Raw genomic sequence first — 20,097 nt, 5'->3', positions numbered from 1 at the left:
TGTCTCGGAAGCGACCTAGGAAGCGAACCAGAAGCGAGAGGGAAGCGAAAAAAAAAATGGGGAAGCAAGGGCGAAGCGTGCTTCCCATAAAAGGGAACCGCGCTTCCCCACGCGTTTCGGGGAAGCACACTTCCCCATTACCCTAGGCGCTTCCGGTAACTCTGGGTTGGATAAATGAAAAAGAAAAAAACTTAATTAATTTTCTTGTGAACAACTCATCTGAGACAATATTTTTGAAGTCTTTTAACATCAGCAACATGAAAAAAACTGCTGCAAATTTGTATAAGTTATTTGAAAAAGTTGTTAAAGAAATTGGTGAAAGAAATGTGGTGCAATTTATTACAGATAATGCACCAAATTATTTGGCAACTGGGAATATGTTAACAGTGGAAAAAACATGTGTTTGAATACCATATGTAGTGCATTGCTTGAATTTGATGTTAAAAGATATTGGAAATATATCAATTTTTACAGATATAGTAGAAAAGGCAAAAAAAATTACAAGATATATCTATAGTCATACATGAGTATTAAATTTGATAAGAAAGTTTACAAAGAAGAAAGAACTTCTACGTCCAGTCGTCACTCATTTTGCTACAACATATCTCACGCTCTGTCACATGGGTGCGGGTGCAGGGGTGCGGCACTTTAAAAAAACTTGGATGCGGGGGTACAACAAAAATATAAAAATTATATATATATATATATATATATATATATATAAAGTCCAAAATTTGGACATAAATGACTTTGGCTGCGTTGACTACACCCAGAGTCAGGTTGACCGCATCAGGTGCAGGTGCGACACGGATGTGACACCTAGTTGAAGAGTCCCTGTGACATAGCTCACGCTTCATAGTATTGGATGTTACAAGAAAGAGTTGAAGTCGATGTTCTCGTCTTTAAATTTTAGATCATCTAATTACTATAAGAAATAGGATGCTAAGAACATTTTTTATATTGTTCTTAATGATTATAAGTTTTGGGTTGTCATATCATATGCAATTAAAGCTACACTGTCTCTCGTGAAAGTGTTGCAATTAGTAAATACAGATGAGCCTGCTATAGGATTTTTGTACGAGGCAATGTATAGAGCAAAGGAGAAAATTGTTTCTAACCTTGACAATGTTGAAAAAAAATATAAACCTATTTGGGACATCATTGATAGATGAAGAGACTTGCAACTTCATAAGCCTTTGCATGCAGCTGCCTATTATTTAAATCATCATTTTCATTATGCTGACAACTTTAACCTGGATGGAGAAGTTAGGAGTGACTTTTATGATTGTGTTGAAAAATTGGTTTTTGATGCAAATGTTCGGTTGAAAATTACAACACAAATCGATGCATTTAAAAAGGCAAATGGGTTGTTTGGTAGAGAGGCAGTCGTTACAACAAGAAAATTAAAGTTTGCAATTATGTTGTTATTTGTTAATATTTTCTTTATGTTTTATTATGTTTTTGTTAATTGTGACATTCTTAATGTTTTTATCAATTTTTTACTGTTTTATTTGAATGCAACTGATTGATGGAGTTCATTTGGGCACGAAAATCCTAAATTGATGAATTTTGCAAATAAGAATTCTAAGCTTAACATTCAGTGCATCAGACTGTGAGAGGAATTTGAGTACTTTCTCATTGGTTTGTGACTTTGTATTTTATTTTTGAAATACATTTGTATATGTTTGATTATTTTATAATTGAGTATCAATGATTTGGAATTATAGGTGCATACAAAACGAAGAAATAGACTTGAACAAGCGAAGATGAATGCATTGGTTTTTGTAATATACAATATGAAATTAAGAGAGAGAAATATAACAAGGGCTCGATGAGTGGATTGTGGAGAAGGAAGATATAGTGTTGCCTAGTGATTTCAATTGGTTGGAGGATTCATGATTGGATCTGAACTTCGACATAAATGACATTAAGTATGTGCCTATTGAAAAAGTCATTTCACCTCATGATTCACAAAGTGGTTCTAGGCAAGACATGTCTTCAAGAGATCCAAGTACAGCTATATTCTTTTTACCTTGCTATGAATATAAATGTATTTTTTAATTAGATAAAATAAGTATTTAATACATGATTTTTTATTGAAGAAAAAAGAAAAGCAAAAGAAGTGACTGAAGATGTGGAGGAAGAAAGTGCAAATGATGAAAAGTCAGAGAATGAGAATGAAAGAGAACCTATTTATATGGATTCCATAGATAATGACATTGAAGACTTAGATATTGACGATGACGAGACACAAAAAGAGCCTAAACCCTAATCCATATCATAAAGCTATGGGCATTTATATGTTTTTTGGGGTCTTTCATTTGCACTTGTGAATGTTAACACTCTCATTTTGAAGAGTTTTGGACAAATATATTAACATTTGATTATTAATGCTAACATGCATTTTCTAATTATGAGATGATGTTGTTAATGTTAATTTTTTATTGAATGAATGTTCATATTTTATTTCTTAGATACTTAAGTAGATTAAGTTGTTGCATTAATGTTACTTTTACATGTTAATCTCATATTTTTTCAGTAATTATTTGAGATTTTTATTTCTTGTTGGTTGTTGCTTCATCAATAAAGCATTTATTTATTTATTTATTTATTTATAATTTTAGATATTTTTTATAGTTTTTTTTAAGTTTTCAAAAAAAAATTAAGACTTACGCTTTACGCCTCATCTCAAATTTTGGTGGAGCGCCTCGCAACGCCTCAACGCTTTTCACAACATTGATCCTACCCAACTATTTTTTGGCTTCTAACTCTCAAAACAAACCCTACAACCCCTCATTTTTTGGCTTATAACCCTCAAAACCGAGTCATAAGAGTGTGATTTTACCCTAAATCCACCCATTTTCATCCTATACACACATTCTTTTTTAACTTCTAACCCTCAAAATCGAGCCCCAGGTGTTTGATTTGTGTGAGATTAAAGTTGAAAGAGGGTTTCGAACATCAAAACAAGGATAAATTCACTTCTTTTGATGTTTTAATTTATTTTAATTTTTTTGCATTTAGCCATTTTTTCGTCCTAAATGTGTTGTTGATCTTAGTTTCTTTTCTTTTTTCATCTTAAATCACTTACTTTTGTATTCTTAAATATCAAAATTGTGCCCTAAAGGTGGATGGACAGTAGAGGTTGTGGCTCAAATGATCCAACATGAAAATATTGCAAACCGGTGGATTTAGGGACACCTTTAAAAGAGATAGTAAAGTGCAACTTTTGTAGTTTCGTAATGCATGGTGGATTGTATAGTCTAAATGCCACGTCATAGGGCATCAACTCTATTGTATGACTACATGTTGAGTTTCTTACAAGTCTCATAGAAGATAGAAAAAAACACGAATACATGCAACATTCGTTGGAGAAAAATTGTCAGAAATTCTTGATTTAGAATATGAAGATGAACCATCAACATCTCAAGCTAGTGAACGTTTACATTGCAACAAACTACAGTAAGCAGAGAAAATTATTGAGCTTATATATATATATATATCGAGAGAGAGAGAGAGATAACTGAACATATTAGGCCTCATTTCTCATTCTGTCCCATAGGTTTTAAGTATTTTATGATAGATCTAAACTGTTAGATGTGTTTAGCATGCTCGATTTAGTGGGAAACGACTCTTGGATCATGTTTTTTCCACAAAAAAACATGTTTTTTTTAGTAAAAAAAAATTGGTACCTTCATAACCATCGATGTTGGATCACCAGAAAAAACTATATACAAGACAGATTTCGTCGATCCAAAAGCCGGTTCCCACTAAACAAAACCTATAGATCACATCTACGGTGTTAGACGTAAGAAAAAATACTTAAAACTATGATTTTTGAAGAGGCCTAACGAGACCTAACGAAAAAGGGGGCCTAAGGAACACATTACTCATATATATATATATATATATATATATATATATATATATATATATATATATATATATATATTCATTGGATCTTTAGTTTGTAACCTTGTATGCCCTTTCTTGGTCCTATCATTGTTTTATGTAAAGTTGTAAACCTTTTGACTTTAGTATGCAATGATTTTATTTTAAGTTTTAATTATTTGCATTTGTGATAATTAGATTTAACATTGGACGTGATGACCTGTTGTGACAGTTTTGTGAGATTGTTGATGATTTTGAGCAGCGTAATGTATTGTGATACATATTCTGTCATGCATTTATTAAAGGAGGTCAACACATTGGTCGAGAGCTTGGTGCTTCAGTGTGACCATGCATGCGAGCTCTAGATGATGCACGTGATCTGACAATCTTGGTGAGATATATAGAACACAAGAAGCAAGATTACAAGAATTGGCATGTGCATAGGGCTTTCATGCATTTGACACAACACAATGAAGAATCTAATTCAGATAAAGAGCAATAGGAGGCACAAGCCACATAAGTGCAAGTGCCAGCTGCTCTATAAGTGCCAACTATCCCATAACAAGATGTCATTTTTTATTATGAACGAGGAATATTTGACAAAGTAGATGATTGATGAGTCTTATTATAGTGAATTATACAGTTGTAGTAAACTTTTGAGTCTTTTCACTTTTTAAATCTTGTTTGATGGTTGGACGTGCTAAAAACCCGGTTGTAGCCAACTATGTAGTTGTAGTCAACTTCTATGTTATTGACGTTATGAGTTTATGTAGTGAACTTTTGAGCATTTTGACTTTTGTAATGTAGCAAACTAAAAAATGTTTTATTAACACTATCATCAATGTTATTGTCTTTATCTAATTATTACTGAACTCTATTTCATGTCAAGAGTCTACTATGTTTCTTTTTATATAATTACTTGTTTTTAATTCTTGTACTTATTTTTGTTTATTTATTTTTTCTTGTGTCCTACGTTTTACATTTTTTTCTAAAATTTTTAGATTTTTTCCTGATTTTTTGTCATGTTTAATTTCTTTTGCACAATTTAAATGCTTTTTTCTTGTATACTACATACACCCATATCTTAAGCTCATGTGATAGGGGTTCCGATATACTAATTACAACATTGATACTGGGCTTCTGAATTTTTTTCTCATGTTTTTTTCTCAAATCTGATCGTATAGATGTGTTCTACATGCTTGATTTATATGAATGGACTTTTGGATCCTATGATTCTGACACGTCAGTAGGTTATTATAAGGTTTGAAAATCGAAAATCTAAAATTTTCATAAATATCATTTTTTTCATCGAAAAAAATTATCCCAGTGTCTTTTTCTAGCAAATTGACTGTGCCGAATGCATCTAAGGGTCGGATTTGCAGGAAAACACCACGAAAACCAACGTTCGCTCACAGTAGGCACCTAACCCCACTCTTAACATACCTATTTGAATATTCAATTTGTTGGAATCTCTAGTCTCTAGGTAACCCCCTTTTCGAACCGTCAACCTGCGTGCTCTGGGCCATGGTAGAACTTCCATTCATTATGACGTAATTTCAATATTGCTAGCTAAAGATGTGCATGGTCCAAATGGAAAAGGCATAAACAAAAAAATTTCCCTTATTTGTGTTTCTTTGACATGAAGAACCATTGGTAATTGCTAAAACAACTTCCTTATAAAATGAAAGATATGACACTGTCTATTAGCAGATGAAAAAATCTTTATCACATAAATTAGGGCTCAACTTTGCATTTCTTACTCATTAGGTGGTTTGTGAGTCCACCTGACTTACCAACTAAAGCAAACCCATATGTATAGACTTTAGGTACAAGCAAATGGAATATAAATGCGCAAAATTTGTTTATAGATTCCAACTTAATTGCCGAAGGAACAAGAGCATGAAACAACTCCACAAACGATAAAACATTAGATGACAGGGAACAAGTTTCCAAATACCTCAGGTTCTATTTCATCTTTGGTATTGTCGAATATTATAGAGCGAGCTAATGCAACTCTTTTCTTCATACCACCAGATAATTCTGAAGGCAATCGGTCCTCAACACCCTACAATAATCACAACCAAATTATTTAAAAATATTGCACATAAATGCAGTGCTCATACATTCCAACAAACTTGGACTTATATGAAATAACAGAAATATCATAGGGATGCTTACAAAGAATTTCATCAGTATATAGAGGATAAAAGAAAGGCATTTTGCATACATACATACACACACATACATACATATGTATGTAATTCTATGTGCCGCCGCATCTTTTTGACCCTGATAAATGTTGGCAAACCATGATAGTTCCAAAGATTGATTATTACCATCAAGGCTCTCTAAGCAATTTTTTGGAAGAACATTCATTGGCTGTACTATTGGAATGTACCAAATCTTTTAGTGTGTACTATAAATTCAATAAAATTCCCTTGATGATATGAAAGTCACTATGGCATTTTGTACACACACACACATGCATACACATACTTCTATCAGGCAAGACATCCACTAGATCCTATACTCTATTATTTTGATTAGATTATTACATAATAATATATAATGAGTGGTTTCTAAACAAACAATGACATTCTACCACAATATGAGTATGAAATCATGAAAAAACAAAAAATTTTATTCCCAACATTATATTGACATTGACAGTTCCAAAAAACTACTCATATTATGAATATAGTATGATGGTGATGGTGGGGCATGCCCTCTATATCTACCAGTTCAGGACAACTCTCTTTCAAGGAGAGAGCCACAATTAACTTCCCTTGTAGGCACGTAATGGGGTCAGATCAAGGTTGCCAGACTAGGAAGAGGAAGCAGAAAACGATACGGGAAGCAAAAGCAAAAAGCGATGCATTTTAAAATGTATAGGAAGCGGGAAGCGAGGAATAAAAAAACAATATAAGAATTGAATGAGAATCAACATGGAATGCAAATAAAAACTAAAATAGAAGTGATTATTCTTAAATTTCATGATTTTTTAGTGTAAGAATTAAATTTTTAACAAAACCTAAAACTGATAATGACAATTTAGAGAAAGCACATGGAAGTGAGTGAGAAGTATGAGAGGAAACACATAAAAAACATGAAAAGTAGAGTGAGAAAACATATAAGAAGAATAAATGAAGCGTGTGAAAAGCATAGGAGAAGCGTGGGAGAATCAAGATTCTCATCAAGTTTCGAAAGCAAGGAGTATCGCGCTTCTGAAGCGCGTTTTCGGGAAGCGGGCTTCCCACTTATCTAAGAAGCGTCCAGTAACTCTGGGTCAGATTCAGTTTGGATGTAGGGTTCACTGAAACTGACACAATCTAATTCGGGTTGAGATGGAAAGGGATAGTATCAAATCCATATCCAACTAGCATAAATTACCTAATAGGATACATGCTTACATATAATCAGATTCAGGTTCAATTTAAACTCAGATTTGGATTCAGATGTAAAAATCCAAATCCAATAGTTAATTAAATACACTTCCTTTTACAAAATCTGACTAGACTGATATAGATTCTGTTGGATATCCAACCCAAATCTGAACAATGGGAAGTCTAAAGAAGAACTCTAATTGGAGCTGCTGCAGTTGCTCAAGGGGATCTTGCGAATATAGTGCTGCGACTAGAGAAAGCCATATATGACTTCAAGCAAGCCTCAAGAGCACTCATGATGCAGGGCAGGATGGACCCAGACCCATACCGCATGACCCGTGACCCGGATCCAGATGGGGCTTTTAAAAGCCTCATCTAGGGTTGCGTGGAGGAGGACAGATTTTTGGAGAATACGGCAGTCTTTCTTTTTGGCTTTTCTTTCAGCATTTGTTCCCATTTTTTTTCTCAGTCGTTCTTTCATTTGCTTAATACTGTTCAGAGTTTTGTCTTTAGTCTTCTTTAATATTCAGCATATTGTTTGGTTAACATTTGATTGGAATAAAATCAAGCTTCGTGGGCATTGCTATTCCATTTGTTCTGTGCACGACTGTGTGGGTCGTGCCTTTCACAGCAGCCATCAAAACTCGTGAAGGCTGCATCGAAGAGTCGTGCCTTCATCGCCACCAGCAAGGATCATCAAGGAACGAGGAAGCCGACACCCCCACTGCATCAAAGTGGTATCAGAGCCAGCGCCTTTCCCCTCGTCAGCAAGATGGGTTCGGAGGTGAGGGGTGATCCGGCGACGAAAATCGAGCAGGAGGATGTCGGCAACGCAGATCCAATGTTGCGGATGATGGAAATGATGACGAAGATGCAAGAGAACGTGTTGCGTATCAGCCAGGACGTGGCCGACATATCCCGACGACTTGATGGGGTCGAAAATCGGGTTGCGAGGATCGAGTCGTCGGCGGCAACACCTACGCCTTCTACACAACAAATGGATCCGATTAAAGGCGGCAGCACTGTCATCCTCGTTGAAGCGGTGGCTGACGGTCCAGCCCAACCAACTCTTCAGGCTGCCGCGCCATCAGAAAACGCAGGGAGGGAATTGCGCAGGAACACCAGCCTCATATCGCCCCACTCCAAGGTACCGATGATGGCCTGTGGCGAGACGACCACTCGGCTGGGGGAAGAGGGGGGTCCCAGTGGCAGCTTGGGTGCGCCTGCCTGGCACCGACCCACACAGCAGGGGCTGCAGGTCAGGCACGACATACGTGGCCCGAACATGATGCCGGACCAGACCGAAGCGGGGCTCCCCAACCGCAGTTTGGGTGCGCCTGCTTGGCACCGACCCACGCAGCAGGGGCTGCAGGTCGAGCACGGCCCGCGTGGCCCGACCGTGCCGCCGGGTCAGGTAGCCGGCGCACCAGCCTTAGCTCGGGCTGGGGAGGGTCTGTCGACCTTCCCAGCACCTGCGCGTGGGGGTACTGTCGCAACCCACCCACGGGTTAAGGGGACTGACCCTTTGTGGGCTGGATCTGACCTCTCAAGGTCTGGTCAAGACCCTATGTTAATTGGGTCCGGACCCGGTTACCGAGGACCACCCTTTGGGTTCTCGGGAGCGGGTCCGGGTCTAACACCCTCCTACCCAGCCTACCCAGTTGGGTTCGGTTCGCAGTTTCATACGAATCTGCCCCAACTTGTTAATTTTGAACCCCAAAACGGATCCTATACCGACCCAAACTTGTATCAGACCCAGACGGAGCTCCAGTTTGATTTTGAGTCGGGTCAAGACCAGACCCATAATCGTATGGATCGTGGATCGAGTTCAAACCAAGCCTTTTACCCCCACAACTCGATCCCCGATCCAACCTATCCAAATTTGCGTTCGACGAATAGTTTAGGATTAGGCCTGATCCATATCCAGTCAGGCGAATCATCTCAGTCCTATCCCAACCCAACCAGATACCTGAACTCAAACCAACCCATTAACCCCTTACCGATCCAAAACTAGGTCCAACACCCTTGTCATAACCCAAACCCGTTTTACCCCATTCCAACCCACTTAGAGCCCGAGAACCAACAAACCCGTTCGCCTTTAGTAGGACCTCCTTACATCCTGATGCAACAGCATCAGCCACAGATGACCCCCACCCACGGGCCAGCCAGACCGAGGCAGATTTAGCAGGGACCGGCGTGACCTGAGCGTCGTCCACACGTCGTCGGAGTACCACAGCACCAGCAGCCAGGCGAGCAGAACCGCGATGATAGAGCAGTGTGGGACGATGATACTTTTTGGAACGAGTACCCTGCAGGCATGGTGGAGGCCTATCAGCAGAGAGCACCAGAGCGCCCCTCCACGTACGGGGTGAAGTTGGAGCTTCTAGAGTTCACAGGTCGATACGATGCAGAACAGTTCTTCGATTGGTCATATGCCGTCCAGTTCTTCTTCGACTACCACGAGGTCGCCGAGTACCGTCGTGTCTCCCTAGCCTCTACCCTGTTGAGAGGCCTAGCACAGACATGGTGGGTTGAGCTGTAGAGGTCGAGGGAGCGACAGGGATTAGTGCAAGTACAAACTTGGGAAGAGATATAGCAGTTGATGCAGTCTAAGTTCGTGTCGTCAGATCACGCCGAGAGAGCCTACAAAGAGTACTTGACCCTGTGTCAAGGCACTAATACTGTGGTGGATTACACTGCTGAGTTCCATCGTCTTTCCCTATGAGTGCAGATCGAGGAGACCGCCCGCCAACAAGTCACGAGGTATGTTTCTAGTCTCCGTCCTGCTATTTCTGACGACTTCAGTTGTATCACAGTCGAGTCATTGGATCAAGCAAGTAGTTATGCCATGAATGTGGAGGAGAAACTGAAAAGAAAACAGGAACATAGGACATCCCGTAGTGATCATTTCAGTCACCCAAAGTCGAGTTTCCCAACCAGGGGAGCGAGCTCCCCTAGGAAAAAAAGACTCAAAGTTCACCCCAGGAGTCGACCCTAGCAAACCCGATCAGTCTGGACCCGTGTACCACACCAGATCCAAGGGTAAACCCAGTGAGTCCATTGTTTATTGTTTTAGGTGTCAAGAGTTAGGTCATATTGCGTCCAAGTGTCCCACCATGAATAAGAACACCCATCTAGCAGAGGGCATTGTTGAGTCTGCGTCCGATAGTGAGAGCGAGGGTGAGTCGCTTGTTGAAGGGAATGACGAGGTGAAAGTCGTAGAGTTCGATGGCAGCATCGAAAATTTGTTAACCATCCGTCATGTGTTGACCACGTCCCGAGAGTCATCCCCGACAAAATGGTTGCGAAATAATATTTTTAGAACCCGATGCAACTGTGAGGGGCGTGCGTGTGATGTTATCATTGATACCAGGGCGTGCAAGAATATGGTGTCCGAGAGTGTCGTGTCCACCTTGAACCTAAAAACAAAAAAAATGTCCCAACCTTATAAAATGGCATGGTTCAAGAAAGCCAACGAGGTGCTCATCACCCTGCGTTGTCTAGTTCGGTTCTCCATGAGGGAGCATTACCACGATGAAGTGTGGTGTGATGTGACACCTATGAGTGCGTGTCACATCCTATTGGGACGTCCCTGGCAATTTGACCGTAAGACCACCCATGATGGCCGTAGGAATACGTACACATTTGTCTTTAAGGGTCATAGGATAGTTCTCCTTCCCACCAAGGAGACCGGGTTGCCCCAGCTAGCGGGCCTATCTGACCGATCTTCCCTCCTTGGGCTGCCCGAAACTTGGCACATTTCTCCTACATTTAATGTGTCTGATCTATATGCTTACTGTGGAGACAACAAGTCGTCAGAGCCGACTTTCTTTCCCACCAGGGGAGAATGATGCAGGGCAGGATGGACCCGGATCCAGATGAGGCTTTTAAAAGCCTCATCTAGGGTTGCGTGGAGGAGGACAATTTTTTGGAGAATACGGCAGTCTTTCTTTTTGGCTTTTCTTTCAACATTTGTTCCCTTTTTTTTCCCGTCGTTCTTTCATTTGCTTAACACTGTTCAGAGTTTTGTCTTTAGTCTTCTTTAATATTCAGCATATTGTTTGGTTAACATTTGATTGAAATAAAATCAAGCTTTGTGGGCATTGCTATTTCATTTGTTCTGTGCAGTGTGGGTCGTGCCTTTCACAGCAGCCATCAAAACTCGTGAAGGCTGCATCAAAGAGTCGTGCCTTCATCGCCACCAGCAAGGATCGTCAAGGAACGAGGAAGCCGACACCCCCACTGCATCAACTCATATGGTAAGTTCCCATGAATTCACTCACAATAATGTTCATTAACTTCCCATTTTCCATGGAATGCAAGGGATCACATTTCTATTGCTAGATGTGGATGATATTGTGATCACTAGGAGTGATAAGACACATAATTCACATGTTACAGAGCTGCTACAGGATGGGTTTTAGATGGACTTAAAACCACTGCGTTGTTTTCTTTGGATTGAGGTCGAGAAGAGATGATTGATTGGCTCTCATACGGTATACATATGCTCCTGACTTGCTAAAATGCATAGGCATGATTGACGGAAAACTTATGAGAACTCTTATGGCATAGCATACTCACATGACATTCGGTGTTTTGGAGTAGCAAGAAGCAAAGAACTGTGGCAAGATGTAGCATAAAAGTCAAATACCAATCCATGGGTTTTGTGACTGGAGATTACTTGGATTAAGAGTCTCATTATCTCTTTGCAGCAAAACATTAGGAGATTTTTGCTAATATTGTAACAATCAAAGTGAGGTTTCTATATCTCTAAATCTGTGCAACAGAATAAGACATGTTGAGATTGACAAGCACTTTCGAAGATCAAAAATTGGAGCCATGGTGCATTAGCACACAATTCCAAGTAGCCGACATTAAGATAAACCCTTTTCTCATGCCATTGTATGATAAAAGACAAATGGTTTATGGTCATAGATCATGCCCAATTTAACACAGGCTGTAGAAAAAGACGTGAAAATGCATTTTCACTATTTTACAAAGCAAGGGTGTTCTGGTTACTATGTGTTAGTTCAGGGGCAGATCAATATTCTATTAAACATTGGATTTTGTATTATGTTAATGTAATGTTACATAATCTAACCCACCCAAGCAGTTAGATATATAAAATATATGGGGACACCTGAAAAGAAGCCATCGTTGGGTCTTGGACCCAAACCCGACCCGATTCATGTATCGGATCGGGTCAAGATCCAAACTTTGTATAATGTATTTTAAAAGGCTTATTAAAGGGTATTTTCGTACCCTAGAATTGTACACTAAATATATATATTATTGAATGAGAGACACAGACATATTGACGTCTTTTCTTTCTCCAGACTCCTCTCTTCTTTTCTCTCTTTTGCAGAAGACTGCGTGAAGGCCCTTTTCTGACATGGTATCAGAGCAGTAAATTTCTGGGTGTGAAATCTCGTATTCTATTCCTCGTTTCCAGCCCACGTCGACAGGCTGCTCCAGAACCCCTCTTCTATTCCTCGTTTCCATTTTCCAGCCCTCGTCGACAGGCTGCTTCATCTGCGTGAAGTGCTCAACCATCGTGACAGCGTGGACGTGAACTCCTCTCCTCGTCGACACCGTGAACTCGAACCCCTCTCCTCTTCTCTGGACAGCGTGAAGTCTGCAACGTGAAGTGCTCGAACCCCTCTTCTATTCCTCGTTTCCAGCCCTCGTCGACAGGCTGCTTCATCTGTGTGAAGTGCTCAGCCATTGTGACAGTGTGGACGTGAACTCCTCTCCTCGTCGACAGCGTGAAGTTTGCAGGACTCATCTTCGGCGACAGGTCCCTCTACTCTAACAGGTCCCTCTACTCCTTTTGACTCTTACAAGTTACCCTAATTCCTCCCATCTTAGCCATTTGTCGACACAGTCTCTTATTTATATCAAGACACTCTAACATGAATCTGAAACTTAGTCTTGTCATCTTTAATTTCTTGTTTTGTTTCTGATTAAATTACTGCTGTTAGTTTATATTGTTTTCACGCTAAAGCTGAACCGAGTTCTGTTATATATATATATATATATATATATATATATATATATATATATATATATATATATATATATATATATATATATATTCTTCCTTTCCCTCTCCTATACACAGTCCTGAAGTCATAACTTTAATCTCTTGATTTCATTCCTATTTCTGCCCAAATCCACTCCCAAGCATTCAAATGGATTCACATCATCCACAGTCCGGACTTTCTTCCAATTTCCTTGGCCAATTAGTCTCTGAAAAACTGAATAATACCAATTTTTTAATGTGGAAGCGACAAATTATACCATTTATAAAGAGTCAGGATCTCTCTGGTCATCTGGATGGATCCGTCACACCTCCTCCAGAATTCACTTCGCAGGAAAGAACGGATGATAAAGGGGCGCAATCTATTGTTTTTCTGAAGAATCCCGAATATGTCACTTGGATGAAAAGGGATCAATCGTTAGTGGCATATATCACTTCAACTGTCTCACAGGAGGTTCTTGTAGCCATTCCTGATGACTGTTCGGCCAAAGAGCTGTGGGATAAGCTAGTTCAAACATATTCGCAGATATTTGAGGCGAGAATCATGTTTCTCAAGCGAGAATTTCAAATGCTGAAGAAAGACTCCATGTCTATTATGGAATATCTGAACAAAATGAAAAGTATCACGGATCAACTGGCTATTGTGGGGTGTCTCGCCAGTGAAAAGGATAAGGTGCAACAAACCTTGAGTGGGTTGGGACCAGAATATCATGTCATGACGACGACTTTATTATGTTTACCAGAACTTCCGAAGTTTGAAGATCTTCGCGCGAAATTGCTGCAATATGAAATGACTCTGAAAGGATCTTCTGAAGATCTTCATGGACATGCAGGAACCCAAGATGTGCTCGCCACGGGAATGACTTATGGTAGAGGTCGAGGAATTTCCTTTCGAGGAAAGGGAGGCCAAGCGAAAAATACTTTTGGAGGACGTGGTATACTTCCAACGCCCAATATACAAGGACAAAGGCCTATTCCCACCTGTTTTCTATGCAATAAGAAAGGGCATATTAAGGCAAACTGCTGGTTCAACCCTCAAAACAAAGGAAAAGGTCCACAAGCAGAAGCTAGAAAGGATGGAGAAGTAAAAGAGTTGCTGTTGGCAGCATTGGCAGGCTTGAATATGAAGCAAAATGATAAAGGCATTTGGTACGTCGACTCCGGAGCAGCTACCCATGTCACGGGTGATGCGGGTAAACTCTTGACTCTTACTCCTTATGTTGGTAAGAATAGCATAATCATGGGAGATGACTCTCATCATTCTATATCACATATTTGAAATGCCATTATATCCATGTCAAAATCTCCTCTTAATCTTCCAAATGTTATTCATGCTCCTAATATTCAGAAGAACATTGTTTTTGTCTCAAAACTTGTTGATGATGTTAATACTTCAGTTGAATTTACTCCCTCTTTTGTCTATGTTAAGGATCTTCGCACGAGGAGGACATTCGCTGAAGGAAAAAGATGGGGCAACATGTACATTTTTCAAGAAGATCCTTCCTCTGTTCGGTTTGACTATTCATCCTTGAAGCCTCACCAACATCAACTTCTTGTTTCTTCTGAGTCTGTGTTTGCCATTTCTGAATGTAATAAGCCAAGACTTTGGCATAGTCGTCTCGGCCATTGTGGTCGTCATTTTATTGAAAAACTTGTCTCGAATAATCTCATTCCTAAGTCCAGTTTGAGTTTGGAAGTCATTGATATAAAGTGTTCTAGTAGCCATTTATGTAAGAGTCATGTTTTGTCATTCAATTCTATTAATAAGAGAGCTTCAAGGCCCTTTGAGGTCATCTGTTCTGATGTCTGGGGTCCTGCCCCAATTATTTCGCTTTCTGGCAATAAATATTATCTTATTTTCATTGATAGTTATTCTCGCTATACTTGGATATTTTTCATGAAACACAAATCAGAAGTTTTTGGATTGTTTAGTAAATTTCATTCCTTTGTTCAAAATCATTTCTCTACCAACATTCTCAATTTCCAGTGTGATGGAGGAGGTGAATTCTCTTTGAGTGACTTTGTTAATTTTCTTCAACATAATGGGATAAAGAGAAGAGTGTCTTGCCCACATACACCTCAACAAAATGGGATTGCTGAGAGAAAGCATCGACATATTGTTGAAAGTGCAATGAGCATGATGCACGGGAGCAATCTTCCTGTAGCATTATGGACTGAAACTTTTCATTCCACAGTTCATGTGATAAATCGACTACCAATGACCATTTTAGAAAATAAGTCACCATGTCTCTCTCTATTTGGCATACAACCTGATTATCATGAATTACGTGTATTTGGATCTATTTGCTATGTTCACATTGACAGCTCACTGAGACATAAGTTTCAAGATAAAGCCTTAAAGTGCAGGTTTGTGGGATATGCTGAAGACTACAAAGGATATAGGTGCTATGATCCATTGACTAAGCGCGTCAAAATATCGAGAAATGTAGTTTTTGATGAAATGAATTTTGATGATCAGCCGCCTAATTCAAACCTCCACGTTGCTCATTCCAGTCCTAACATTGAGGTATATCATCCATGGTTAAATTCAGAACTCTTCTTCAGTGATAAAGAAGACTGCCCAGTAAACTGCAGTCGGAAGGAGATACATGAAGAATCAGCAAGTGAAGTTCAAACGGAAGAGATTGTTACTCAAGACTTGGAGCCAACGAGGTATAAGTGCGTTGTATATACCTGGCGAGAGAAAGAGCTCTCATCCATCCCTCGTACAGGTTCGGATCCCCCTGATCCTGCTTCTCAGATGATGGATATCAGAAGATCCTCACGAATGCGACATTCGCTCGACAGGTGGGTAAGTTATAAAAAAATTTCATTGGATTTTCAGTTATTTTTGACATCCATAAGTAAAGAGGATGAGCCTCTCATGTTCTATCAAGCTGCAAGTTCTAAAAGATGGGTTGAAGCAATGAATGAAGAAATGAAAAACTTACATGAATGTGGGACATGAGAGATTGTGCCTAGACCACCAAACAGAAATGTCGTTGGATCAAAATGGGTATACAAGATAAAATATAAACCAGATGGAAGCATCGAAAGATACAAAGCCAGATTAGTAGCCAAGGGATTCACACAAGAACAAGGACAAGACTTTGATGAAACCTTCAGTCCTGTAGTTAAGATGGGAACTATTCGCATTGTGTTGAGTCTAGCCAATGAACATGGATGGACATTGAGCCAGTTGGATGTTAAAAATGCCTTTTTACACGAGGACTTAAAAGAGAAAGTCTACATGGAACAACCCACTGGGTATGCAGAACGAGACGCCAAGCAGTATGTATGCAAGTTGAAGAGGGCACTATATGGATTAAAACAAGCTTCTCGTTCCTGGTTCGACAGTTTTTCCCTAGAGATACAAAAGCATGGCTTCTCTCGATCTTTTCTCGATCACTCGTTATTCATTCACAGTGAACAAAGCGTCACTACTCTTTTATTAATATATGTAGATGACATTATCATCACAGGAAACTGCAAAGATCACATTGAGAAGGTGAAGAAGTTACTAAATCAGAGATTCAAAATGAAAGATTTGGGAGAGCTGCGGTATTTCCTTGGGGTGGAAGTTGATAAAAGATGTGATACACTTACGCTTACTCAACAAAAATACACGTTGGACATTCTCAGCAGGGCAGGCATGACAAATTGTAAGCCATTAGCAACTCCAAGTGTCATTCATCAGAAACTGAGTTCTAGAGAAGGGAATATATATGGAGATCCCACTAAGTATCGTAGCATAGTTGGCATGCTGCAATATCTGACTTTTACTAGACCTGACATAGTGTATTCGGTTAATCAGGTGTCTCAGTTTATGCATGAACCTCATACGTCGCATATGGAGGCAGTCAAAAGGATACTTCGTTATCTGAAAGGTACAGTTGGTGATGGCCTGGTATATAAGAAAAGAGAATTAGATCCAGGCGGGGGGCATGATATCATCATTTATGCTGATGCAGATTGGGCGGGTGATCCAGATGAACGACGATCAGTATCTGGTTATTGTAGCTTCATTGGACCGAACCTGATATCTTGGAGCAGTAGAAAACAAAAGGCGATTGCTAGGTCAAGCACTGAGGCTGAATACAGATCGATGGTTGCTGCCACTGTTGAGGCTACATGGATAAGACATCTTCTAACAGAAATGGGAGAACCGATTGCTCGATCATTGTTACTGTGTGACAATCAAAGTGTCATCAATATGTCTTTCAATCCTATCCATCATAGTCGAGCAAAGCATATTGAGATAGATCAACACTTTATTAGGAAAAAGGTTGAAGAAAAGGAGATTGAGCCCATGTTTGTGCGAACTGAAGAACAAGTTGCTAATATTTTCACCAAAGGGTTGACAAAGGACAAATTTTGGTTTCTGAAAGACAAGTTGTTCATGGTCCAGGACCATGCACAACTTGAGGGAGGCTGAAAAGAAGCCATCGTTGGGTCTTGGACCCAAACCCGACCCGATTCATGTATCGGATCGGGTCAAGATCCAAACTTTGTATAATGTATTTTAAAAGGCTTATTAAAGGGTATTTTCGTACCCTAGAATTGTACACTAAATATATATATATTATTGAATGAGAGACGCAAACATATTGACGTCTTTTCTTTCTCCAGACTCTTCTCCTGTCTCTTCTTTTCTCTCTTTTGCAGAAGACTGTGTGAAGGCCCTTTTCTGACAACACCCAGAAAGATTCAATTTTTGTGTCCCTTCTTTGCAACAAACCATCTTTCTCCTCATCTTCATCTCCTTCGTTGCTACATGTACATGCATATCCTTTACTATGTTCTCTATCTATTTGTCATCTGCAGTTTCCTCAATTTACTTCCATTTTCCTTTAACAACAAATTATGCATCAAATTATCTATTATGTGCAACATGTCTATTTACCTTTTAGGCTTCTTTCAAAGATGAGTTCCAAACTCCAGAGCAATCTAGTGCTCTCACCATCCTAAACAAGCCTAGCTATTTGACATTGAAAGTAAGATTGCCAAAATGGTGATGGTATCAAAACTTCATTCATGTAGGACACACACACACACACACATATATATATATATATATATATATATCACTGTTACCGATATCGGCGATATTTTGAAAATATTGCGAGAAATACCAATATTTTAAGGTAGCCGATATTAAAGGTAATATCTCGCAATATTCTCAAAATATTGTCAAAAGACAAAATATCATGATATTCTTGGGGAAAAACTCTTTTTTAATTTATTTTAAGTTTGTATTTCCTATTTTTTTGTTTCTTTTATATTTTAAAACCTTTAAAACATGTTTCTTTATATTTTTGGAAGAAAATAATGCAAAACTTATTATTGTCTTAGCTTTTTTATTGTTATTTATATTTCTTTCAACTTTTTAAACTCCTGAGATTTATAAACTTTTGCAAATCTCTCCGAGAAATACCCTCGGTGAGAAATTACCTTTAACGATACAAGTGACTATGATATATATATATATATATATATATATAGAGAGAGAGAGAGAGAGAGAGAGGTCTATGCTTACCGAGACACTTATACTAGCTAACCATCTCTATAACTGATACTTGGGACATTGTCACATATTTGGAGACTCCAATTTTTAGTTCATGAATGTTCAAGTCATCTTTGTTTTTGGTTTCATGCTTCTTTTTCAGGATCTAAACATATTTTGTATGGTTAGTTTTTACTAATTTGGTAAAACTTTCAAGCATCTTGATCATGCCAGTTTGAAAACCATATCACTAGTGTTATCTGAAACATCAAAAAAAAAGTATGGAATAAAGCACTAGTTTTTATGAGATTTGATCTCCTACAATATGTTACTAGTTTGAGACCCTCTCTCTGTACAAACATTGCTTCCCTTTTGAATGTGTGTCTCGGGAAAAGTGTGTGGTTGACATATCAGCATACAGTTTCTGTGTGTGACAGATTTCCAAAATGGAAATTACCCGTGACTAGATAAATGCTTCTATGAGTAGTTTCACAAGAACAAGAAATAACATGAATTGTGACCTACATTTGCTGTAAAGTAATGAAGTCAATTAGAAAAGTGTGGCCTTTATTTTCTGTCATACCTTCAAGCCGACAGCTGCTAAGTTTTCTGTTACAAGCTCAGCTATCTGTTCGTCAGACATGTGTGAATTTTCATACCTTGTGATTGGAGGAAGCAGAAAACCACATATCAGATGATCCACCCAATTTGTTTCAGTCTTAAGGAAAAAGCGTATTATGAATTAAACAAATTTAAATTGGACTTACAAGAGAAAGCCAACATTTTCACGAACAGTAAGAGAATCGAAAAGTGCTGCACTCTGAAAGACCTGTTACCCAGAAAATAAATGAAGAGGCTAAGAACTCACTCTGCAGGATATTGAAAAGATATAAATCAAACATTATATAAAAAGCAAAAATCATTATCACAAGCTCCATAGACCAAACAGATTTTCAGAAGATTCTAGATGGACGCTTTCCATTAAGATGCCTATCCTCAAAACATGGATTCATGGAACCATGGCCATGACAAAAATCTCATAATTGTTGAAAATCATATGGTTATGATTCATATGATCGTCAAAGGTTTATCCAACATTATACCAAGTAAAAAAAAGCTTATCCAACATTACTGTCCATTAAAAATCACAATTGTTTATAAAGATTACCAATCCAATTCGTAGGCCTGATATTACTTGGTCACTGATCAAACCATGTCTCTTCTTTCCACAGATAAGAACTTCTCCCTATGTAGGACAAGGCAACAAACAAAAAGTAAAT

At 38.8% G+C, this 20,097-nt stretch overlaps 1 protein-coding gene across 3 annotated transcripts in view; it reads right to left on the bottom strand.

Annotated features, from left to right (window-relative positions):
• The window catches only part of ABCI13 (non-intrinsic ABC protein 11), a 79,407-nt gene that overhangs the window by 9,899 nt on the left and 49,411 nt on the right, over nt 1-20,097 (bottom strand). For all 3 annotated transcript variants that reach the window (XM_089999510.1, XM_089999511.1, XM_089999512.1), the window contains exons 4-7: nt 19,986-20,063; nt 19,585-19,646; nt 19,401-19,476; nt 5,849-5,956 (exon numbers count right to left, since the gene is read on the bottom strand). In XM_089999510.1, the coding sequence (XP_089855636.1) occupies nt 5,849-5,956; nt 19,401-19,476; nt 19,585-19,646; nt 19,986-20,063 (324 nt within the window). The remainder of the gene's footprint in view (nt 1-5,848; nt 5,957-19,400; nt 19,477-19,584; nt 19,647-19,985; nt 20,064-20,097) is intronic.

The sequence above is a fragment of the Nuphar pumila genome, chromosome 3 (genome assembly GCF_984573655.1).
Source record: "Nuphar pumila chromosome 3, dmNupPumi1.hap1.1, whole genome shotgun sequence".
Lineage (NCBI taxonomy): Eukaryota > Viridiplantae > Streptophyta > Magnoliopsida > Nymphaeales > Nymphaeaceae > Nuphar > Nuphar pumila.
This window is presented reverse-complemented; position numbering and strand designations above follow the sequence as displayed.